The 24,271-nt window shown below is 37.1% G+C and overlaps 8 protein-coding genes and 1 non-coding gene across 9 annotated transcripts; 5 read left to right on the top strand and 4 right to left on the bottom strand. All coding sequences in view use genetic code 12, as the record gives it.

The window, feature by feature from the left end:
- Window positions 1-85: 85 nt before the first annotated feature.
- Window positions 86-3,352, bottom strand: ISW2 (chromatin remodeling complex Adenosinetriphosphatase; the record flags this gene model as incomplete). The annotated part of the gene is made up of 1 exon (XM_001526096.1): window positions 86-3,352. The coding sequence occupies one exon, from the start codon at window positions 3,350-3,352 to the stop codon at window positions 86-88; it is 3,267 nt and encodes a 1,088-aa protein (XP_001526146.2).
- Window positions 3,353-3,964: 612 nt separating this feature from the next.
- UNG1 (uracil DNA glycosylase) lies at window positions 3,965-4,999 on the bottom strand (the record flags this gene model as incomplete). The annotated part of the gene is made up of 1 exon (XM_001526095.1): window positions 3,965-4,999. One exon carries the CDS (start codon window positions 4,997-4,999, stop codon window positions 3,965-3,967), a length of 1,035 nt encoding a protein of 344 aa, XP_001526145.2.
- Window positions 5,000-5,549: 550 nt separating this feature from the next.
- OST6 (ER oligosaccharyltransferase complex subunit) lies at window positions 5,550-6,510 on the bottom strand (the record flags this gene model as incomplete). Its single annotated transcript, XM_061119492.1, has 3 exons — window positions 5,550-5,569; window positions 5,676-5,699; window positions 5,748-6,510. The coding sequence occupies 3 exons, from the start codon at window positions 6,508-6,510 to the stop codon at window positions 5,550-5,552; spliced, it is 807 nt and encodes a 268-aa protein (XP_060975475.1).
- Window positions 6,511-7,116: 606 nt separating this feature from the next.
- PVL30_003550 (uncharacterized protein) lies at window positions 7,117-8,481 on the bottom strand (the record flags this gene model as incomplete). Its single annotated transcript, XM_001526093.2, has 1 exon — window positions 7,117-8,481. One exon carries the CDS (start codon window positions 8,479-8,481, stop codon window positions 7,117-7,119), a length of 1,365 nt encoding a protein of 454 aa, XP_001526143.2.
- A 1,124-nt stretch (window positions 8,482-9,605) lies between these two features.
- On the top strand, window positions 9,606-10,893 carry APN1 (DNA-(apurinic or apyrimidinic site) lyase; the record flags this gene model as incomplete). Its single annotated transcript, XM_001526092.2, has 2 exons — window positions 9,606-9,619; window positions 9,753-10,893. 2 exons carry the CDS (start codon window positions 9,606-9,608, stop codon window positions 10,891-10,893), a joined length of 1,155 nt encoding a protein of 384 aa, XP_001526142.2.
- A 350-nt stretch (window positions 10,894-11,243) lies between these two features.
- On the top strand, window positions 11,244-14,633 carry PVL30_003548 (uncharacterized protein; the record flags this gene model as incomplete). The annotated part of the gene is made up of 1 exon (XM_001526091.1): window positions 11,244-14,633. The coding sequence occupies one exon, from the start codon at window positions 11,244-11,246 to the stop codon at window positions 14,631-14,633; it is 3,390 nt and encodes a 1,129-aa protein (XP_001526141.2).
- Window positions 14,634-15,512: 879 nt separating this feature from the next.
- On the top strand, window positions 15,513-16,787 carry GLG2 (glycogenin glucosyltransferase; the record flags this gene model as incomplete). Its single annotated transcript, XM_001526090.1, has 1 exon — window positions 15,513-16,787. One exon carries the CDS (start codon window positions 15,513-15,515, stop codon window positions 16,785-16,787), a length of 1,275 nt encoding a protein of 424 aa, XP_001526140.2.
- A 592-nt stretch (window positions 16,788-17,379) lies between these two features.
- Window positions 17,380-17,451, top strand: PVL30_003546. Its single transcript has one exon. It is a non-coding gene; the product is annotated as a tRNA-His (tRNA).
- A 4,678-nt stretch (window positions 17,452-22,129) lies between these two features.
- ADF1 (actin depolymerizing factor, cofilin) lies at window positions 22,130-23,722 on the top strand (the record flags this gene model as incomplete). Its single annotated transcript, XM_001526089.1, has 1 exon — window positions 22,130-23,722. One exon carries the CDS (start codon window positions 22,130-22,132, stop codon window positions 23,720-23,722), a length of 1,593 nt encoding a protein of 530 aa, XP_001526139.2.
- Between the last annotated feature and the right edge of the window lie 549 nt (window positions 23,723-24,271).

Raw genomic sequence — 24,271 nt, 5'->3', positions numbered from 1 at the left:
TTGAAATTGTACCTGCACCTATAACTGTACCTGTACTTGTAAGTTTAGCTATTGCGAAAACTGTATAAGGAAAAGAAATAAACTATTATGATTTGAGTTTCTTGATTATCGGCAGCACTTCGGAGACTTCGGAGGCTGGCCGTTTCTCCACTATTGTACTTGGTTCCGTGGATCCAACTCGAGAACTGCTAGCAGAAACGTCGATTTTTTTCCTGGTTTTATGAGTAGACGCCGGACCATCAACCTCCCTTGATAAAGCAAGCAATAATGTATTAACCCTCCTTCCCAATTCTTGTGGTGTTCTCGATTGAAAGTACCAGTCAAATTTGAACATCTCCGAATCGAAAATTTCTTGCTTAATCCTGTTATTCAATTTTTCGTCGAATATACCAAATTTGTAAACACAGTTGAGAAGAAACTTGTCTTCACTTTTTGAGTACACCCTCTTAGAATTATTTGGTGGGTAAACAATTGCTAAATCCTCCCTTGGGTCTTGCAAACTTTCAATTTTGGACACTAGTATATTCTGCTGATTTTGCAACTTTTCTCTTTTCTTCTCCAGTGTCTCAATTTGATTAATATACTTTTCGTAGCCATCAATCTGCTTGTATTTCTCCCAAAATGTCTGTGCATATCTCTCCACTTCCAGTCGTGTCTTGGCCGCGGAACCGGCTGTGTTTCTGCCCAAAGCTTTGGAGATTTTGGCATAAGCGTCTCGTCCGTATTTTGCCGTTGCATGAATAAAATTTGTAAAGTCTCGTCGAGACCAGTTATAAAACGATTCTGCAAGTAGTTTGTCCTTGAGTTGGATCTCTTCTTCGGTCAATGGCTCCACATTGTCAATTTTTTTCTGCTCTTGTTTTCTTTTCTGTTCTCGAGAAAGCTCGTCTTTCTCTTCTTCGACTAGAAACTCTTCATCCGAATCTCCAAAATCATCAAGTGAATACTTGAATTTAATTTCCTTCTTATATGCCAACTGTTCTCTTTCAAGTAAACTCACCAACCCTGGTGGAAAAAACTGATGGTCTTGGGCTGTATATTGTTTGGGAGCTTTAGGTTTTACCACGATTTGTTTCTGTACTTTTTCTTTAGGTACAGCTGGCGGGGCTTTCAACACATCTTTGTAATAATTGTCCACTGAATAAGTCTGTTCTTTTCTCACTCTTTTTGAAGGATTGATCCAGCTAAAGCCCAAACCACTGGTTTCTTTCTTTGCAAAGTCCTTACCATTCCATTGATATGCCGATCCATCAGAGGTGAAGTTTTGTAGATCTTCAAGACCCAATTTATTGAATTTTTCATTCATTTTTTTGGTCTTTTCCATTCCTCTTTCCAAGATTTTGTCAATGTCATCCTCTATAGCATCTTCCTCCCCTTTATTCTTACCACCTTCGAACACTTTCTGAGCACCATGTTGAATCATCTCAATCAAATCGTCCTTGGAATTCCCCACATTGTTGTTGGCATTAGCCAGTCGTCCTTGTTGAATTACTAGTTGATCTAGCCTCAACTTCTGTGCAGCTCTTTCGAGTACCTTCTCCTCAATGGCATTCTCAGTAACAAATCTGTAGACCTTGACTTGCTTCTTTTGGCCAATTCTATGTGCTCTGTCCATAGCCTGCAAATCTGCCTGCGGGTTCCAATCAGAGTCATATAAGATAACGATATCGGCAGAAGTCAAATTAATACCCAATCCCCCAGCACGCGTGGTTAAAAGAAAAACAAATTTGGCAGAATCAGGGGCATTGTACTCGTCAATTGCCTCTATTCTATCTTCATGAGATGTAGATCCATCAATACGACAGTACTCGTAATCCCTAAAGTAGCAATAGTCCTCAAGTATGTCCAACACCCTTGACATTTGCGAGAAAATGAGTACTCGACTGCCTTCTTTTTGAAATTTTTTCAACATTTTGTCCAAAATAATCATCTTACCAGAATTATCGATAAGGTGTTCATCGGTTGTATATGGCGGACCTGGCTCTGCGCCATCAAATAAATATGGATGGTTGCAACATTTCCTTAATTGCATCACAATATTCAAGAGCCTTGTCTTACCCTCCCGCTTACCTACAACGCCGTTGACTGCATCTATATCTTTCTCTAATAGCTTCTTGTACCATTCTAGTTGCATATCTGTCATTCTAGTGTAGACATTCGATTCGATTTTTGGAAGCAACGATTTTTCAACGTCTGCCTTAACACGTCGAAGTAAAAAAGGACTCAAAAGTTGATGCAATTCTTGGATAACCTTATCCTGTTCTTCTTGTTTGGCTTTCTCATCGAGCTCAGAATTCCCGTTTTGTCGGTCAAAAGTTTCGTCAAATTGCTCTGAGTCCCCAAACACATCCGGTAACAAGAAATTCAAAAGAGCCCATAGCTCATGTAGATTGTTCTGGAGAGGAGTTCCCGTTATCAACAAACGATTTCTTGAGTAGAACAATCGAATTATTTGTGATAGCGAGCTTTGTTCATTTTTGATCCTGTGGGCTTCATCAACAACAATATATTCCCACCTAAACTTTTTCAAAGCGCTTTTTTCCCTCAAAACCATTTCAAACGAAGTAATCAAGACATCAAATTGTGCAGTATATAGTTGGTTTTGGATGATATCGTTTCTTTGCTCTTTGTCGCCTTGTAAAACAACAACTTTGACATCTGGCGTCCACTTTGAAAATTCTCTTCTCCAATTATCCAAGGTAGATTTGGGAACAATGATAATGAATGGACCATCAACATGCTTGATGTAACGTAAATAACCCAAAAAAGAAATGGTTTGCAAAGTTTTTCCAAGACCCATCTCATCAGCAAGAATACCACTTAATCTATTCTCATTTAGTGATATAAGCCAATTGAGACCTTCAATCTGATACTCCCGTAGTTTACCTTCTTTGACATAAGAGGGGGACTCGGTTATGATAGTATGTTGATGTTCCTCATCATCCTCATTCTCTTCATCGTGTAATAATTCAGCATCCTCTTCCTTTTCAGTTTTGCGTCTTCTGGATGAATTTTTCCTTCTCTTGCTCTTTGAGGAGGACTCTTTAAATGACTGTTGAAAATCTATTTCTCGAACACGCTTTTTAAACTCGGGATCCTTAGAAGCATTAAGGTCAATGAATTTCCTAAATATCGGACTTAATCCTAATAAATATTGAAAACGCTTTGTTGCATCGTCTTTATCATTAGCATATGCATGCTTTGCATCAACTTCAAGCAAAAACCGTTTCCTCCTTTCCTCCAGTGTCTCTTCGATTTCACTAACCTGATTTTGCGTACTTGAAGGCATTGTTGTTGTTGATGGTGTGTTTGCCAATACCGAAGCTCCATCACTTCTTGAATTTCTAACCATTTTGAATTTTTTGACAAGTATAAAAGTAAAGTAGATTATGAAGACAATGGCATACGATTTGTGAAAATAAACTAAACTAAACTAAAACAATACAAAACAAAACAAAGTTATAAGCTTGAAACAAGTTGAAAATCGAAGTAGCTTGTGCTTATCTTTTAAATTTCCCTCCTTCGTTCTTTTTCTGTTTTTTTTTTTCTACCTTTTTTTTTCTCTGTTTTTTTTTTTCTTTTTCTTTTTCTTTTTCCTTTTGGTATATATATAAATATATATATTCATATAGATTCAGAGAATTAAACATTGTAAACAAATAGCACCTGGAAAGTAGACACAAAATGAAGGTCGCAACATTAGCGTGTACTAATTCTTATGTAATATATTATGTAATATTGTGTAGGAGAAAAAAAAAACAACAAATATTTACGTGATATCATCCAAATATACAAGAAATGCTTTTCCAATTGTGATCCTGCAAAATACCATTGAATACTCTCAAAAAAAACTTACTACACAATTACTCTACTCTACTCTACACAAAAGTACTGAGAAAAAACATGAAGCAACTTGCTTTATGGAATCAATTGCCGTAGAATCTAAACCTATTCATCTACCATTTCATCCTTCCTTCTTCGGCCCTTCTTCAATTATTTCTTTTTCAGCAAGTGCGTTCCAATCGATAACATCGCGATCGTGTTCTTTTAACCAATCATTACATCTTTTAAACACTTGCAGCTGGAAAAACCCACGATGAGCGGATAAAGGTGACGGGTGCACCGTTTGAAGTACCAAAAACTTTTCCTTATCGCCTTTATCCATTTTCCGAAAGATGTTCTCTACTCTCTTTTGAGCAGGTGAGCCCCATGCCATTATTACGAAACCGCCATTGACTCTGCTCTCGCTATTGCAATGATACCTAATTGCTTGTTTTATCACTTCTTCAGTAAACTGTTCCCACCCTTGTTTCGCATGACTATTAGCCTTGTGTGCCTCAACAGTAAGAACTGCGTTGAGCATCAATACACCGTTCTCAGCCCACTTTGATAAATTTCCACCACCAGTATTATTACTTTTATAGTTGGGGACCACAAATTCGGGAATATCAATGGCAAGAGTCTTGTATATATTGACCAATGAAGGCGGTGGCCGCGTTGGTTCAAGCACCGAAAATGCTAGCCCATGTGCCTGATTGTAGTTGTGGTATGGATCTTGCCCCAAAATGAGGCACTTAATAGTGGGCAATGGAGTTAGCTTCGACCACGAGTAAATATCCTCTTGCTTAGGAAAAATCACTTTTTTTTGCAAAGTTTGTGATGCCAAAAATTTCTTCAATTTAATAAAATAGGGTTTTGTGAGTTCCTGGTGCAAAGCTGCTAACCAAGTTATATGCAATTTCTCAATTTCCAACTGTAAAGTTTCCCTCTGGTCTAATGTTAAACCATTTACCCAGTTGGTTTTGTTGAACTTGTACTCTTTGCAAAAGTCTTTGTACTTTAAATTCTCATCATCCTCTAGTTTCTCGCCATTTGTTTCTTTGTCAGAATTTACATTAGGTTCTGTTACCTTTATATGCAGAGCCAATTCCTCAGGCCGCGGTTTCTTTCTGGTGATGGTGACTGTGCTGAAATAATCAGTGATCGGTCGTTTTACCATCTTGTTTGAAATTTGAAAATTATATATAAAATAACTGTACCGCCCAAAAATGTTTTTATTTTCCTATATATAAAAATAAAAAGGAATCCGCAATAAAATAAAAAATGGTTGTTAGTAGATATGTATATAAATATATAATACAATGGTAGATATATCTAAAAAGTATGTGGATAGATACAACAAATGAATGTAGAAACTTTGCGGCGGAATTTAGTCTCAACGGCGGTTTATGAGACTTTGTTGGTGATATTGTTTCTAATCTTTTGATTTTTTGATTTCTTTATTTTTTTTTTTTTTTTTCATTTCTATTTCCACACAAATAGAGTGCACGCGACGCGGAATAAGTTGCATTTCACAATCAGTATTTTGTTCCTTTCTTCGTTCCGTCGTTTCCTTCCTATCATACTGTATTAGTTATTTCTTTTCATTCAATCTAGCTGATACCAATGCTGTGAAACATTCAATAATTGCTTTCAAACGTAAATTCTTATATATGCTACTTTTCTTTTTCTTTTTCTCTCTCTTCAAAATTTGTATTAGAACAACCTGCTCAATTCATATGGATATCCACTATTTTTCTTCATCATGAGACTAGTCAAGCAACTATACAACACATATATTATTAAGCAATGCACAATAATTAGCCCTATCCTCAATTTTTCCACTTTAATAATACTTTTCTCATTGACTTGGTATTGTCCTAAATTTATCAACAGCAACGTAGTCGTAGCCATCGCTGCATATGTACTTGCCACAATCGCCACTTCCACCGCAAATTGATACTGCATCCCACCAGAAATAAACACTACTTCGCCCTTGTTTGACTTTGCAATAAAAGGCACTTGATTCTGTACAGTAAATTGATACCCGGCTGTAAATAGAAGTATAGCAATGATTGCAAGGAAGCATATAACCATTCTTTTGGGGACACTTGTGATCATCTCGGGTCCCTTTTTCTTTATCAATACAACCACGGAAAACACGACGATAAATGTCTTAATAAACTTTTCCATGGCGTTTTCATCTCTGATCATCAAAGTATGTTGTGTATGGTGTCCTATGAATTTTGCAAGCGCCAAGACTTGTTGATGCTGTGAGCCTTTAGGTATAGCAAATTCATCAAAGGGAACAGAATGAAAGTCAAACTTGGTCCTGTTTTCCTCATCACTTTCACCACTTTCACGATTTTCACGATTTTCATTGACAGAGCTTGGCGGCACCATCCATATATGCGGCACAGTTCCCACATTCAAACTCCTAAAAATCGGTTTGTTTGTATCGTCATTCAAGTCCACAGTGACAAAATGTAGGAAATTGGACGCTGAATAATCTGCATGCCATAATTTGGAGACTTTAGCGAGAACTGGAGTGATCTCTTGACATAGTAAACACCCATGTTGTGGATTTGTTGAAGTGATAGTAATTAAAGTGTAGTAATCCCTTTTACCATCAAGGATCGAGATATCACTGTTTGCTATGGGAATAATGTATCCCAAGTGAGGGTCGGCCATATTATTTTCAACTGCTAGTTGGGTTAGTCGTTTACCAGTAGCAATTACACATGTAGACTGAAGAAGGAATGTGAAGAGAGTGTATACCAAGTATAAAACCCATTGCCTGAGCATTTTTAATTGAACAAGAAGGAAGGAGAAAACTAGAGAAGAAAAAGTTCAAGAATGGTGTTGTACTGGGAAACCAAACTATAACAAACAAAAAAGTTTAGAATTTGCAAGTATCGATTGGTACCGCGTTTGTATTTTCAAGAGACTAAATCGATATTTAAAATGAATCGCAAAAGTGGGAGAAAAAAAAAACCAGGAAAAGAAAAGAAAAGGTTTATGAGGTGGACAGATAACTCAATTAACACGTCCATTCCAAACATAAATAACTTTATAAACATACATATATATATATATATATATATATATTTGTGTGTGTGTGTGTGTTCTCTATGAATCTCTTTTGGTTTCTCTAACTCGGCTAGAAGAATGCACGTATATTATTAGAGAGAAAGGAAGAAAGGAAGGAAAGAAGGAAGCAAAATAAAAACAAAAACAAAAAAAACAATACATAAAATACTAGAGCTTCCATTTATGTAAATCAAGTCTTTATATCTATCAAAGTTCATCTATAACAAAATCATCCTCTTCTTCTTTATTAATAATCAAAAAGCCAGTTGTGACAATTACAGCACCAAAGATGTATACTAAATTTAGTTGGAAACCTTTAAACACCCAATCTCCGATCATAGCGAGCGGAATAGTCATTGAAAGACCAACAGTCACTGTTAACGGACTAGTCAAAAGCACAGCATTACACCAACAAAAGTCACTTATAAATGTAATGCCTGCATTGATTATAAGCAATTCTGTCATTAACAAAGTTGGTGGAAGTTCAAACTCTTCTACCCCTGTGAAATGTAAAATTATCAAGATAGGCCAGAGCCCTAAGAAGCATATGAGTCCGACAAAGCCAAAGAACAAATGTGTATTCAAGTTTCTTTCCTTGTGTGAGTTTGGAATTGTGATTTTTTGTTTTAGTAGGATTGTATAAATGCCGTAGATGAGGGCACCTGCCAAGGCGAGTAAGTTGCCCCATATGATGACCAATGTCGATTTGTTTGGGTCTGCGTTTGGGTTTGTATCTATGGGATTGGAGGAAGTAGCCGTAGTATCAGCCTTGGTCACTATCAAAACACCAGCAAAGCTGAGTAAAATGCCCAATACTTTGCTCTGACTTACTTTCTCAACAGATTTTAAAAACCCAATGATTAGCGTAAAGAATGACGATGTAGATGATAAGATGGTCTGTGATGCCACTGAAGTGTAGGAAAGTGATGCGTTGGTGACCAAGTTTGCTGTAAACCAGAGGATGATAAACAGTAGCGATAATTGGAAAGTCTCAAATATACCCACATCAAGTATACCATCTTCTGTGGAATCCTCATTAGCAAAAGCTTCGCTGCAAGTACCGTCTAGCGTGGATGGCCTTGATTTGACGCTAATCAAATTCGACTCGACATCATTCTCTTCGTCTTCAATCACATTCATCGTCGAGATGTTATTGTTTTCGTTATCGTCTGATCCGTATGGACTGCTACTTCTAACAGACCCGCTAATGCTTTCCTCACCGGTTCCAGCTCCAGTTCCAGCTTTTGCTCCTCTTTGTTTATCTGAAACTCGACTATATCTCCAACCTCTTCTCATTTTTGTCATGAATTGTTTCAATGACATATTCTTTAGTCTCAAGTATGGAATAATGTATAAACTGAAACAACTCGTGTTCGTCCATGTAATAAAAAATGGTTTTCTATATTCATCATCCTCCACCATGGCGTTGACTAGAAAGCTCGAGAGCACCCAAAAGATAACAACAGTGGCTAAATTGATAAGGCCCAAAATCCATTTCTGCCTTGCGTGGAGCGAACTATCTGGTATGAGGAATGCGTGTATATATCGGAGTATACTAAGTCGTACATTCATTAGCGAAGATGCCATTCGAAGGAGGTTCAGCTGAGAAAATAAGTAAAAGTATTGAGCTGTGTGATAACAGAGAGATAGAGTGTGTCTGTGTGAGTGTCTGTGTGTTTGTCTGTGTGTTTGTCTGTGTGTGTAAGAGAGAGGAAGTAAGGGAAGATGACGAAAAAGAAAGAAAAATAAATAAATAAAACCTAATGGAATGACGGTGTATGTTGTTTTTTTTTTTTTTTGTAAAAACTGTGGTTGTTGATATATATCTACAGCCAGAAGTCAAATTTGCAATATCTCTGTATAAATATTGTTCGTCTTTTGTTGTTCTTTTTCTTTTTTTTTTCTCTTGTTAAATTTTTTTTTTTCTATTATCTATATTCAGCAGGTGCTACCTAATCATCGTAGTGTTTGTGTTACGTAAGCAGGTATGAGAAGAAAGATAACAAAAAAACTGTGTTGGTACACACACCAACAACACCTTTACTAACACTAACAATTGTAGATAGCAATATAGGCAACAAACTCACAATAAATATGGATTACAAAGCTACCATTAAATTCCGCACATTAGTTACTGGCACTCGAAACATATGATTTTAGACAACAACAACAGCAACAACAACAACAACAATAAATAATTTTTGAAAAGGTGGTGGAGAATTTATCCAAAAAAAAAACAAGAAAAGGAAGAAAAAAAGAACTTGATTCAAATATTCGAAATATGACAGGTTTTGATCTTTCAATTTTAGGTTCTTGTTTTTGATTCCATCCATTAAGAAAATTCTTACAAAAAAGAATAGGAAGAAGCAAACAAAAAGATAGAGAGAGAGTCTTGTGTATTGAGAAGGAGAATGTGCACGACCTACAAGGCACTAGTCCTCACGTGCAATTAGCCAAGATAGGAAATATACAGAAAAAGAAGAAGAACAAGAGAAAAAAAAGAATTCGACGTGAATACGGGCGGTGCCGTGTTTTGTGCGGCTTTGTGGTCTTTGTTTTCACACAATCACACAATCAACACTTTCCCTCAGAATGCAATTGAAGAACCAAAAAAAATAAAAAAATATGATGATGAATTTACGCGTGGTTTAAATGATAGACTTTGCAAAACAGCAGCTAAAACATCATTAATCACAATGCCACCAAAAGTGTATGTGCCCTAGCACTAGTACTAGTACTATTACTACTAATACTACCACTACTAGTCTTACTACTACTAGTACTACTCTGCCTGTGTACCTGTGTTTAAATAACTAATTGACTAACTCACCAAACTCTATTAGCAAGGCGCCGAAAGTAAAGGTTGAATTTACGCCCAAGTATGAACGCAATTTAACCACCAAATTCAAATTTGGTGCTCACGTTGGAGCTTCTGGTGGTGTTTATAACGCAGTGACCAACGCTAGGGATATTGGTGCTAATAGCTTTGCCTTGTTTCTCAAATCACCAAGAAAGTGGGTGTCTCCAGAATACAACCCAGATGATGTCAAAAAGTTTCACGAGTTGTGCTCCACGCATAACTACAATCCACGCACAGATATATTACCCCATGGCTCATACTTGTTAAATTTGGGAAACCCCGATTTTGAGAAAGCCGAGAAGGCCTACGTTTCATTTGTCGATGATTTAAAAAGATGCGAGTTGCTCAATATCGGTTTATACAATTTCCACCCTGGTTCAAGCTTAGACGGCAACCATGAGGAAGCATTGACTCGACTAGCTACAAACATCAACCGCGCAATTAAAGAAACAAACTTTGTAAAAATAGTACTTGAAAACATGGCTGGTCATGGCAACTTGATCGGCTCCAACTTGCAAGACATTAAAGACGTCATTGATATGATTGAGGATAAATCCAGAGTTGGTGTTTGTTTAGACACTTGTCACTCGTTTGCTGCAGGGTATGATATACTGGATGCTACCAAACTAGAGGACTTTTTGCAAAATTTCGATGATCTCATAGGTGCAGAATATCTCAGCGCGATACATTTAAACGATTCAAAAGCACCTCTTGGTGCCAACAGAGACTTGCATCAGAAACTAGGCCAAGGATTTTTAGGGTTGGAGGTATTCAGAGCCATTGCCAATTGCAAAAGATTGCAAAATATTCCCATTGTGTTGGAAACACCAATTGAAAAAAACGAAACAGATGAGATATACGGAGAGGAAATCAAGCTTTTAGAGTGGCTCGAGGGAAAACTGGTTGACGATGCAGAATATATCGAGAAAAGAGATCAACTATCAACAGCAGGACAAAAAGAAAGGCTGGAGCATTTGAAAAAATATGAAGCAAAGACCAAAAAAAATGCAAAAGCAACAGCTTCAAAAAGGAAAACTAACAAGACAATAAAAGCGGAAGAAAGGGAAAATGATGATGATGACATTATCAATAAAGTAACTAAGAAACAAAAAGTAACACGTTAGACATAGTATAAGAAAACAGAAAATAGAAAAAATAGAACATAGAAAATAGAAAAAATAATAAAAAAAAAAGTAAAGAACCCCGATTTGAGAACATATTTGGTAGCGGTGAAACACATGTAACCAACTTTTTTCTCGCTTTGTAGGAAAAAAAAAAAAAATTTGGAAATATACAATACTTGTGATTTTAAACTGACAACTTTGAAGAAAAACCTTCTTCTTCTTCTTCCTCTCCCCTCGCTCTCCTTCGCATGCTCCTTTTCTCTTCGTTTTACTTTTTCCTTTCCTCTTTACTTTTGTTCTTCTCTTTACAATCTCTAAATCAATTGAACAATCCTTGAATCACTTTGCAAATGTTTGGAAGCTCATCTTCTGGTTTTGGTGGCTTTGGAAACAATACCGCCAACCCAGCAAACTCTCCATTTGGTGGAGGAGGTACTACTCAAGCTGGCGCTTCGCCATTCGGTAGCAGCACTACTGGTGGTGGAGGTTTATTTGGAAATAACAACAATACAACAACAGCACAACAACAACAGCAACAACAACAACAGCAGCAACCATCTACATTTGGATCCGGCGGCGCATTTGGTAGTAACACCGGAGGCATTGGTGGTGTTGGTAGTAATGGTGGACTCTTTGGCACACAAACAAACACTGCTTTATCTCCTTTTGGCCAACAACAGCAACAACCACAGCAACTGACCCAGCCTTCCTCTGTGTTTGGAAATGCCAATTCGACAGCAGGCACATCTGCATTTGGCACATCGTCTGGAGGTGGGCTTTTCGGAAGTAAACCCGCTACATCATCTACGTTTGGTGGTTTTGGCACAGGAAATACAACTTCATCGCCCTTTGGTGGAACAGCGACAACCGCAACAACCAATGCATTTGGAACCTCAGCAGCAATTGATCCAAACGTTAATAATGGAACAGCCGGTAGGGCTTTTACTCCATTTACTGAAAAGGACTCAGCCAATATTAATAACGTTTTTCAAAATATTTGCTGTATGTCTGAATATAAAAACTTTTCGTTTGAAGAGTTGAGATTGAAGGATTATGAGCAAGGGCGAAGGTTCGCCAACCAAGCTGGTGCTGGTGCTGGGACTGGTGCTGGGGTTGGAGGAGCTGGTGCTACTGGAACAGGTTTTGGTTTTGGATCATCTCAACAACCTTTGGGTGGTGGTCTCTTTGGGTCGCAGAACAACAATACATCGTCGCCATTTGGTGGCAATGCTAGTGGTTCTGCTTTTGGCTCATCTTTTAACAAACCAACCGGTTCTCCATTTGGTCTGAACGGTCAATCTACAGGAGCATTTGGTTCTGCTCAAAACCCATCACCTTTTGGTGCAACAAACGCTACAGGTGGTGGTGCATTTGGTAATAGCGGAGGAGCAACAAATGCATTTGGTAGTGGAGGCGGTGCTTTTGGTGCTAAACCAGCAACCGGGTTTGGTGGACTTGGTTCTACAAACACTACTGGAAATGCATTTGGCTCCAACACTGGTGGTGGTGGTGCTTTTGGACAGGGAGGCACTGGGTTTGGTGGTAGCACCAATTCGCCTTTTGGAGCATCTAATTCAAACACTGGTAATGCGTTTGGTGCAAGTTCAAATTCGCCATTTGGACAAAACAACAACAGCAATGCTCTAGGCGGGGGTGCATTTGGTGCCACCAATACAGGTTCTGTATTTGGCGGCTCGAATAACACAGGGTCTGGAAGTGGTGGTGGTGGTGGTGGATTGTTTGGGCAATCAAATACAAATGCTTTCGGATCAGGCAGCGCTGGCGGTGGCGGTGGCGGTGGCGGTTTGTTTGGACAACTGAACAACAACAATAGTAACAACGTTTTTGGAGCAAACAAGCCGGCAACCGGATTTGGTTCTGGAACATCCGGTGGTTTGTTTGGTCAACTGAACCAACTGCAGTCAAATCAAGGTGGTGGCTTGTTTGGTCAAAACAATAGCAATCAACAGAGTGGCGGGGGTCTCTTTGGTTCTAAGCCTGCTGCTACTGGAACAACATCAGCTTTTGGGCAAAACAATACTGGTGGCTTGTTTGGCGGTGGTAATCAACAAAATAACACATCTGGTGGTCTCTTTGGTTCAAAGCCAGCTGGAACAACTGGTGGTGGATTATTTGGAAACAATACTCAACAGGGCACTTCTGGTGGACTATTTGGACAGCAACAGCAGCAGCCACAATCTAGTGGCGGAGGACTCTTTGGCTCAAAGCCAGCTGGATCTACAGGTGGCGGACTTTTTGGCGGCCAACTGAACACATTGGGTAGCTCGGGTGTATTATTTGGTGGAGGCAACCAAAACCAGCAACAGCAAAATAGCAATGCTTTTGGTAATGGCTCTTCTGCAGGTGGGTTATTTGGATCTAAACCTGGCGTTGGTGGTGCAACTGGTGGTTTATTTGGAAGCGGTGGCCAGCAACAAAGCACTGCATCTGGTGCCACGGGCGGCGGATTATTCGGTGGTGGTAGTTCTTCTACTTCTGGTGGATTATTTGGTTCTAAGCCAGCACAAAACGGCATTGGAACTGGCACTGGAACTGGTGGTTTATTTGGTGGTGGAAATAACACCAACAATAACAATAACAATAATAATAATAATAGTAATAATAGTAATACTGTCGGTGGTGGCTTTGGAAATTTTGCAGGTGGTTTGTCTACCTCTGGCGGGTTTCTGCAACAACTGCAACCACAATCATCGCAACCGCTGTTCCTTCAACAATCACAACAACAACAAACCCAACCGTTGGCAAATATCAATACGCAGAATCCGTATGGAAACAATCCTCTTTTCCAGTCGATCACTGGCACTCTGCAAGAACAAGGTCAAGGTCAGCGACCGCAAGCAGTAATTGTCAGTTCTTCATTGTCTTCTTCAAATCCGGCAAAAAAGACTGTTACTTTGGGGAGCGCGTCGCTGAGGATTACTCCATTATTCAAAGTTAATGTGTTGTCGGCAAAGAAACCCGAGGAGAAAGCGCAGGACCAACTATTTAAAAAGAAAGTGGACAATTTGTTTTCGCCCATTACTGATCTGGCTATAATCACCTCTGATGTGTTTAAGCCTAACATCAATTTCAAGAAATTGGTTATAGAGAAGTCCAGTGGAGAAGATGGAAAGAACGGACAGTTGTTGGTTAGTGGAACCAGTAGTCCCACCAAACAAGTGACTTTTGGTTTTGAAAGCAAAAAGAAGCCTGCTTCGTCAGAGACTTTAGAAAGCCAAACTAAAGGGGACTCGGGAGATAAAGTAGGTTCTGGAGAGAGAGAAAATGGTGAGGAAGTTTTCGATGCAGATGGGTACTGGATGTCGCCTTCATTGAATGAGTTGAAGAAGAAATCGCTTTTGGAGTTGAAATCTGTGCACGATTTCAAAATCGGCAGAAAGAATTATGGTACATTGAAATTTATTGATCCCGTTGACTTGACTGCCATGATCAATCTCGAGGATATACCAGGTAACTTGGTGACATTTGATACCAAGTCGTGCGTCGTATACCCAGATGATGATGTAAAGCCAAGACCAGGTGAAGGATTAAACTTGCCAGCCGAAATTACCCTTGAAGGTTGTTTTCCTCTCAATAGTGTCGACAAGTTGCCGATCTTGGACCCCAAGAGCGACGTTGTTAAACGCCATATTGAAAATTTGAAAAAATTACCGGAGATGGAGTTTATCTCGTATGATCCAGAGACTGGTGACTGGAAGTTTAGAGTGAAAGAGATGTAAGAAATCTTTGTAAATTCCTATTTTACATATATATATATATATATAGGTATATATAGGTATATATGTATATATACCTTTCCTTCTCTTTCTCGTAAAGTTTAGTTTTATATAAGATTTCATTGATTCTACCTTTATAACCAGTCATCATCACCATTTGCAACCACAACCAATGGTGCGTGGGTGGATGAGGTGAGAGGTGGGAGATGGGAGATGGGAGAGGGTGAGGAATGAATGGAGTAGAAAACGATAGGATCAACATTATTTGAAACTCCCAAAAACAATTGAAAAGAAAAAAAAGAAAAAAATAAAGGAAAAAGAAAAAAAAAAAAATTCTGTGAGTTGTGAAGTTGATATACTAAGAATCTTTTCTTAACCAACGTCTCACCTTGTTGTTATGCTGTAAACATGTATAATTTTAATAGACTATATGTTTGGTTTTGTCCTTGTATTTGATTTGCTATTTCTGTAATTTGAATATTTGTTGATATTTTATATTTTATATTTGTGTGTATTTTTATTGTTTATATTTTATATTGTTTTGTATGAGGAAAATCCCCTACCTCTCCGCCTCCCCCACCCCCTTTTTTTTGTATTTTTTTTATTTTTTATTTTTTGTATTTTTTTATTGTTGTTCTCTTATCTCTTGTATAGTTGTGTAATTTATTATTTTTTTTTCTAATTTATAATTATTAGAGCCAAACCAGTATTGACTTTGTATTTCTATTTTCTTTTTCTTTTTCTTTTTTGGTTATTAATTTTGGTTTCCTCACCACCAGTATCTACACGGCCCTTGTTTCTTTTTTTTTTTTGGAAATTCCATATTACTCAATAATAAAGAGGTTCAATTGTCATTTTCACCAGAGTGTCTTCTCTTCTGCAATGTCTGCATCCAACTCGGCTTTTGTTACTTTACTTGTAGGCGAGTCCTATGCTCCAGGTGTTCTCACCCTTGGATCCAAACTCAAAGAGCTTGGAACAAGCCATAAATTGGTTTTGTTATTGGACACTAGTACAGTTTCACAAGAGTTACAAGATTTGATCTCCACAGTTTATGACGAGATTATACCTGTTGATACCATTCAAGCACCATTGACCAAGCTTGCGGAAACATTGGATCGTCCAGAATTGTCGATTACTTACACAAAGTTGCTATTGTGGGGATTAACACAATACGAGTCTATTGTTTACCTTGATGCTGATGTTTTACCCTTGCAAAGCTTGGATAACTTGTTTGACTCCTATGAGATTGGTGTTGGTGAGATTGCCGCATCGCCTGACTCAGGCTGGCCCGATATCTTCAATTCTGGTGTGTTCAAATTGAAACCAAACCAAGAGACATTGAATAGTTTGATTGAGTTTGCTGGTAAAGGTGACTCGCTGACTTTTGATGGTGCTGACCAAGGTTTGTTGAATGAGTTTTACCCCAATTGGCACAGATTGCCATATCTTTACAATGTAACTCCCAACTATCGCCAAGATTACCAGTACTTGCCAGCATTTCACAGGTTCTTTAAAGATATTAAGGCTTTGCACTATATTGGGGGTGCCAAACCATGGAGCTACGATAATATATTATCGAGTGACTTGAGCAACTTTCATCAGTTTTGGTGGGATGATTTTAATAGGTTTTTTGATAAGTCAACGAGGTACAAATTGTTGAGATTAAAAGGTGAAGGCGCAAATTTGCGATTCCAGAAATTGGTCAATGAATGGGATGTGTCTAATCTCAAAGAGCCACAACAATTACAAAGAGCTTCTTTTGCTTCCGAATCGGTATCAGATTCCGGAAAGCATATTGAGCACCCACCTATATTTCCTTGGGAGCATCGTGATAAGAGAGAGGCAACAAGGTTCTTCCATGAAGGAGATGATTTACCTAGTTATCAAGATGTTACCCAAGATGAAGAAAAAGATAAAGATGAGGCTTTCCATGAGAAGTTGCGAAGAAACCTTGATGTGTTGAAGGCTACAAAACTTGGCTCATCTTCTTCGCCCGCACCGCCACGAACAAAAAAGGCGCCCTTACTGAAAGAGTATAATTTTGGCCAAGGAGATGATGATTTCAATCCCGATAAGTCGTTGGATGAAGTTTCGAAATTGCCGCTCAAGTTTTTTTCAAAAGAAAAAGCAAGAAGAGAGAGCGAGGACAAGTAGCTAATTGAGGGCATTTTCAAAAAAAAAGGACTAAAGTGTGGTGGAGAAAAAAAGAGAGAGAAAGAGAGTGAGAGAGAGAGAAAGCCTATTGGTGCCAGTGATTTTTAAAGTGCAACAAATTCAATTTTCTAAGTTTATTTGTTTATCTGTAAGGTTGAAGTTATTTATATGTTGAAGTAGACTCTTTCCATTAATATTATTATTATTATTATTATTATTATTATTGCTAGTAGTAGTATTAGTAGTAATAGTGGTATTCCAATTAATTTAGTAAGTATATGCCTTTTGCTCATTTCTTTTGCTGTGCTTTGTGGCTCCTTTAATACAGTTTATGTCTCTCATTTTTTTCTTTTTTGAATATTTTGGCATTCTTGATATTGTTGTTGTTGTTGTTCCTTTATTTTGGGGCGGGGGTGGCAAGGAAGGGTATATTGTTGGGTTCAAGAAAGTCTTGATGTACTAGTAGTAGTAGTAGTAGTAGTCAATTAGTTTTTATACATTAAAAAGGTAAACTACGAAATAGCTATATTGAGTTTTTGTGCAACAGTTCATTGTCAAGAAAAACAACTCAATAGTAGAGTTGAACATATCAGCCATTGTAGTATAGTGGTAAGTACAGCTCGTTGTGGCCGAGCAGACCCAGATTCGATTTCTGGCAATGGCAATTTTCTTTTTTTTGTCTTTTTTTTGCTATCCTTTTTTGCTTTACTCTTTTTTTTGTGCTTCTACGTCCAACTCCATTTTTCTAATCTGTTTTTTGCATCTGTTGTTTTGGAGTATAAGTTAGAGTAGCTACTTGTGTTTGCAATTAAGTATCTGTATTATGCTCTTGCTGTTGCTTGTGTTTCCAGAATGTGTCTGTTTGATTTCATTCTATTTCTCTTTCTATTATTATTTTTTATTTGGTGCGAAAACCAACCAAATTTGAAGTAAGAGGGAGAGAAAAAGTGTGTGTGTGTGTGTGTGGGTCCATGTGTTTTCTTCTTTTTTTTTAAAAAATTACCTGTTCTTCTTGTACAAGTTAAAAAGAAGAAGAAGGAAAGACAAGAATAGGTCTGTGAATGCCGAGGGTGTTGCAATTAGCTCATGCAATGTATCACCCAGACCAGGACCTTGTGCCTTTTTTTTCTTTCTTTCTTTCTTTCTTTCTTTTGTTGTTGTTGTTGTTGTTGTTGTTGTTTCTGATTCTTGATTATTTTGGTCTGTCTCACTATGTCTCTTTTACTGTGTACTTATTCTCCATTTGATTACTATGCGTTAATTGTTGTATTTTATTTTCTTCTTACTTTTGTATTTAGGTGTTATGGCATATATATATATATATATATATATTAATATATTGTTCTAAATGTGGAACTAACAAAACCCAAAGGTGGTTTGTATGTGTGTATATATATATATATATATATATATATATATACATATATACATAATCACTTTGGTGAGTATTACTCAATTGGTTAGACCCAGAGTGTGGTGTTTTCCATTTATCTTCTTTCTTTCTTTCTTTCTTTGTTTGTTTGAGGATGAGGATGAGTGTGGGTGCGGATATTTGACAGTCACAGCATACATTCTGAATGAGGAAAAATGCGACACGTGCAATATGAGACAACGGAATGCAATGGTTTGTTACTTTTTTATTTATTTTTTTATTTTATGTTTTTATTTTTTATTTTTATTTTTCCAATTTTTTCATTTTTCAATTTACACAATTTATACCATTCTCATTCACTCATTCTCTTTACGATAGATACAGTGGTTGGTTATATTTGTCTTGTTGTTGTTGTTGTTGTTGTTGTTATAAAGCAATAGGGTGAAGGATAACCACAATCTACACAAACACGTACATAACCAAATAAACTTTAGCAAAAACAAGAGGCCTTACATATGAGAGCATCTGAAATTTCAACAGTATTTTTATTTTTATTTTTATTATTGGTTTATAATTTTTTCAAATCCCATAGGAGGAAAGACGACGAAGACGACGAGGAGATTAATATAGGGATGAATCAAATATTGCACTTAAACGTTGTGCTACTTTCCTTCTTTAAATCAGCTTACAAGAGAATGTTGATTGAAATTAGTATAATAGTGGGTGAGAGAAAGGGTATGAGGCGCATTGCTCTCGTACATGTGCCATCCTTCTAGTACTTCTTCTTCTTCTCTGAAAGTTAGAAATGGTTTTTTTTTTCTTTTTAAGGTTTTAAAGATAAATGGCAAATGGGAAATTAAAAAGACAAAGCAAAGATGATCGAAGTTTACTAAAAAAAGCTTCATTCATCAATCCTTCATCTTCTTCATCATCATCATCATCTTCTGACTATTATTAATACTTTTCTTTTTTTCCTCCTCTCGCCTCGCCTCTTCTCGCCTTTCCTCACCTCACTCCTTTAGCTACTATACGTTGGAATGCACACATCTGCAACTTTGTCTGGTACTACTGAATGAATGGGGTCTCTTTTTTTTTTTATATCTACATAAGTGATATTTCAGTATATTTCTGTGATTTGTTTCTATCTCGTTTTTTGTTAGCTTCCGTATGTGCGATGGGAAAACACAAACAACAGAAGCTCAGTATTTCACATTCACTTTTCATTCTCTCCTCTCCTCCCCACGCCTCTCTCATACACACACTCTCACTCTTTTTGGTAAACTGCTACAAACAGATATAGCGACATACATACATACAAAATAAAGTATAATACAATACAATGTAATATAATATAATATAATGTTCTTCTTCTTCTTTATTATTATTATTATTATTTTTATATATTATTTCTTTGTTACCAGCAAACAAGAACAAGCCAAAATGTATTTCATTTCTTTCCAAGTGTAATGTTTACAAGAATAAGTAAACAAGCAATACTAATGAATAGGCTGTACCAACTCTTTATCGTATCGTGTAGTAAAGTGCATACCACTCCCACCAACCACCAATAGATAAAAAAAAAAGACATTATGGTCTTAGGGGGGGAGGAGGGAGGGGAGGGGTAGAGAAATAATAGAGTTAAACATTTTGCTTAAGGGTCTCTCTTTCCATCTCTCTTATTAAACTATAATCCCAAATTACACTACACCTCATTCTAAAACTTAATCTATGACCTTCAACTCAACTTCTCTGTTGTATGTTTAGTTTTCTTTTTATCTCTCTCTATTTTATGTTCTTTTTCCTTCCTCTCCTTTTCCTCCCCCCCTCTTTTCTTTTTTCTTTATGTCAACAGAGTGTTCTCTCATATATACACTCTAATCAGCACATATTTATTGGTAATTGCATGATTATCAAGAAGAAATCAGAAAATAAAATAAAATAATAAAATAAAATAAAAAATAAAAAAATAAAATTATTTACTCAGTGAGTGATTACGTAATTATTATACTCTTTAATATTTTATTTTATTATTAAATAAAATAAAAATAAAAAATAAAAAATAAAAAATAAAAAAAAAAAAATATGTTGTCCCGTTCCCACAAGGAAATTTTACACATTGCATCAAATGACATGAAGTATATAGAATAGAGTAAATCCATCACACAACACCAATAATAACCACTCAACACCACTAACAACATAACACAACAACAACAACAACAACAACAAGCAGTCTACAACTCATAAACTCAGACTATTTTCTCCGAAAAAAAAAAAACAAAAAACCATCACAACAACAAGTCTCATTTGAGAAAAGAAAATAGAAAATAAAATACTTACCCACACAAAACACAAGCAAATAAGCAAACAAGCAAACACATACAATCAAATATTTCTTTGTTTAAGAAAACGAGTCACTTTATAATTGCAAGATACCCAGATTCAAAATTATTATTATTATCACCATCATTATTATTATCATCAACAGACAATAGTTTGAGTTTGGGTTTGAGTTTGGGTTTGAGTAGTAGTAAGGATAATATAATCTATTATTATATTCAGCACATTTATCAACACTACTATTACCACACACTCCACAGACACACACACACCACACACGCACACCACACACACACACCACAATCTCGATATTTTACATAGATTGTCCAATCGTATCTTGAAAAATTAGCACACCGTGGGACTTGTATCTTGCAAAAGCTACATGTAAAAAGATAATACACAATTAAAATATATATCTCCTCCATGGTCTAAGAGAAGTACTTTCCTTCCTCCTCCTCCCCCCTCCTCCTCCCCCTCAAAGAAAAAAAATAATAATAGCAAAAAAATTAAAAGTATTAATCTTAACTATACAATCACCCAACATCGCCAAGTAACCAGACCCACACTCCACACACACTCTATACAACCTCAACACTCAATCGCATCATTATCCATCTCATTTCACTGAGAAATTACCATCCAAGTATCCCAACAACCTTTTTCTTTTTTTTTCTTTGTTCCTTGTTCCTTGTTTCTTGTTTCTTGTTTCTGTCTTATTTTATTTTCCCAACTTTTGCCCCCTTCTTCCCCCCCCTATTCACTACTAGCAACCACTATTCACTACCATTATTACAACAATTCAACCACCCACAACTAAACTCCACTGGCTGCACAGCATATACAAAGAGAAACAAGAATTCATTCAACAACAACAACAACAACTGACTTGCTCAATACCATCGTGCAATATATAATACAGTCGAAATACCAAAAAAAAATTTTTTTTTTTTCTTTTTTAAACCTTTCCATTCCTGTTCCATTCCTTCATCATAATCATTTTAACCAGAACTTACCTGATATATTTTTTGACAATATTATCGAACCTTAGCTATACCCAACACCCAACCATTTGATTACCGCTGCCCCCCCTCCCTCATAGAAGAAAAATAAATAATAAAGGAGAATAATAAGAGAAATTGTCTTTTGTTTTTAATTCTAATATTTTCAAATCAAAAATTAAACAACAACAAGAAGAACAACAATTACAACAACAACAGCCTTAAAAAATACTAGAAAAAGAACAATAACAAAAGAGAGTTAAAAGGCAGTATTTCTTGTTGTGTTTGTCCTTTCTTTTCTGTTTCCATATACAATAATTACAAGGAAATACAAGCAAATACAAGGAAATACAAGCAAATACAAGCAAATACCACGAATTCTTGAGCAAAAGAAAATAAACAATTTTTTTTTTACCAAAAAGCTCTTCTTTGGTGTTACTCAAGAAAAAAAATATAAGAATATAAACAACAACAACAATTACAACAACAACAGCCATAAAATCATCATCATCATCATCATCAAAAGGTAAGCGTGTATTTTTTTTTTTTTTTTAAAAAAAAAATAGAAAGAGAAAAAGGGGGAAATAAGAATCTCTAGTCAATTACTACCGCTTAAATATAATACACCCCAAATGTCGTTTGAACACAATTCATATTACAGCTACGGCCAAACCAACCAGAACCTACTGTCTGGAAAAGCCTACAGCCATATTCCTCAGCAACAACAGCAGCAGCAGCAGCAGCAGCAATCACCGAATGTCCCATCTCTGCAGCAAATGATGTACTCAATTCCACCTCCGCTGTCACAACAGCACATGGCTCCCTATTATCAACAGCAATACCAACAAATGCAAGCAGCACCGGCGCCAACATCGACACTGGCACTGGCACTGGCACTGGCACAACAACAACAACAAGCATTACCACCAGCACCTCAACAGCAGCATTATAACAATAATGGATCACAGTACTTTGACCCTAATATGACTAGCAACTACATAATGGGTATATCTGCAACTCACAATCTACAATCAAATCACTATCAACAACCACAATTTTCATACTACAATATGAACCAACCCCTGTACATGCAACAACTACCACAACCACAACCACAACCACAACTACAATCAACAGCACAACCACTACCACCAGCAATAGCTCCACCACCACATCCTACAAGTGCACCCGCACCCGCACCCGCGCAGCATGGAAAATCCACAACACCTGAAAATGGAAAGTCAAAAACACGCACTTCAAAACGTAAGCAACTGCAACTGCAACTGCAACTGCAACTGCGCCTGCGCCTGCGCCTGCAACTGCAACTGCGCTCGCAACAACAGCAGCTGCCTCTGTTGTCACAACAGGGTCGTCGCCAAGACTCTGTAGAGGTTGCATCTACAATGCAGTCTCATAGCTTGGTGATTTTCCCCAATTTCCCCGAAAGGTTGCAAAAAGTACTCCCGCCACCCCCCTTGTCAAAAGCCCCTATACGGCCAGATATTACTGTAAGCACAACTGCTAAAAGGGCTAAACGCAAGTCTAAATTCAGTCAGGAACAAGACGACTTGATTGTGACTTTGAAGAAAAAGGGTAAGAATTGGGTTGAAATTGCCGAAATATTAGGTGTAGGGTCTTACTTAGCAGCAAGAAATAGGTACCAAGTTATTGTTGGGCAACAAGGAAATAACAACTCGAGCGCCTGGGATAACACAGACAAACTATTTCTCAAAAATTTGTTGGATGCAGCAGAATTTGAAAAATGGAGATATATTACTGCTGAATTGAACAAATCTACGGGAAAAGTGTTTACTGATTACGAGTGCAGAGAAGTTATTCGTGAACTATTCTGGCAGGACCCATCCAGCTTTGGAGTCAGCGAAGATACAATTAAGGAGAGCATCAAGGAAAAGAAACAAACAGACAAGATTATTGAGCAACGAGAACAACAACGAAAGAAGAAAGCTAGCATTCTTGAAGGGAGATATGAAGCGTACCCAAGTTCAAACTCGACATCTTCCACTAGCTCTGCAAGCCAGCAATTGGCACAGCCACATTTGCAACCACAACAATCACCACCAGCACTAGCACTGGCACCATTACAACCACAACAAACATCCCAGAACCAGCACCAGCACCAGCACCACCAACAACAACACCAACACCAGCACCAACACCAACAACAAATGGGCGTTTTTCAACCTAGACTTTCCCAACTCCCATAACAACCATAACTTGAGCAGCCTTTCCCACACAACAACTAGCACCTGGCTTATACTACCAGTGGACTAAGAGAGAAAAAAAAGGGAAGAGTGGAAAATATCTTTAGGCTACATCCTTTAATTGCGATAAAGAATCCAAATAGAGGCGGTGGCCGAAGAATAAAAGCACGGAAAGAAGTTGGGCACTTGAACCAAAACAAAAGACTCCAGCTTGCTTTCAATCTTTCAATGCTTTTTGTATTCTTTTTCTTTTTCTTCTTCTTTTTCTTCTTCTTTTTTTTTCTTTTTTTCTTTTACTTGAAATTCTCGATTTTTCATTTTACTTAAACATCACAAACACTATGATCTACTAATGCCATTCAATTCATGACTGACGATGAAATAGCTAAAGTTCAACTTCATCTATGTAATATATTACTATGTACTTTATATATCAGAAAATAATAATAATAATAATAATAATAGTATAAATTAGGAAGAAGGACTCATAAAAACAGTTATAACAACAACAACGACAACTACTACTACTACTAGAACTACTGCTATTATACG

Source organism: Lodderomyces elongisporus, chromosome 4 (genome assembly GCF_030384665.1).
Source record: "Lodderomyces elongisporus chromosome 4, complete sequence".
Lineage (NCBI taxonomy): Eukaryota > Fungi > Ascomycota > Pichiomycetes > Serinales > Debaryomycetaceae > Lodderomyces > Lodderomyces elongisporus.
Note: the sequence above shows the minus strand (reverse complement) of the source record. Positions and strands in the feature narration are given on the sequence as shown.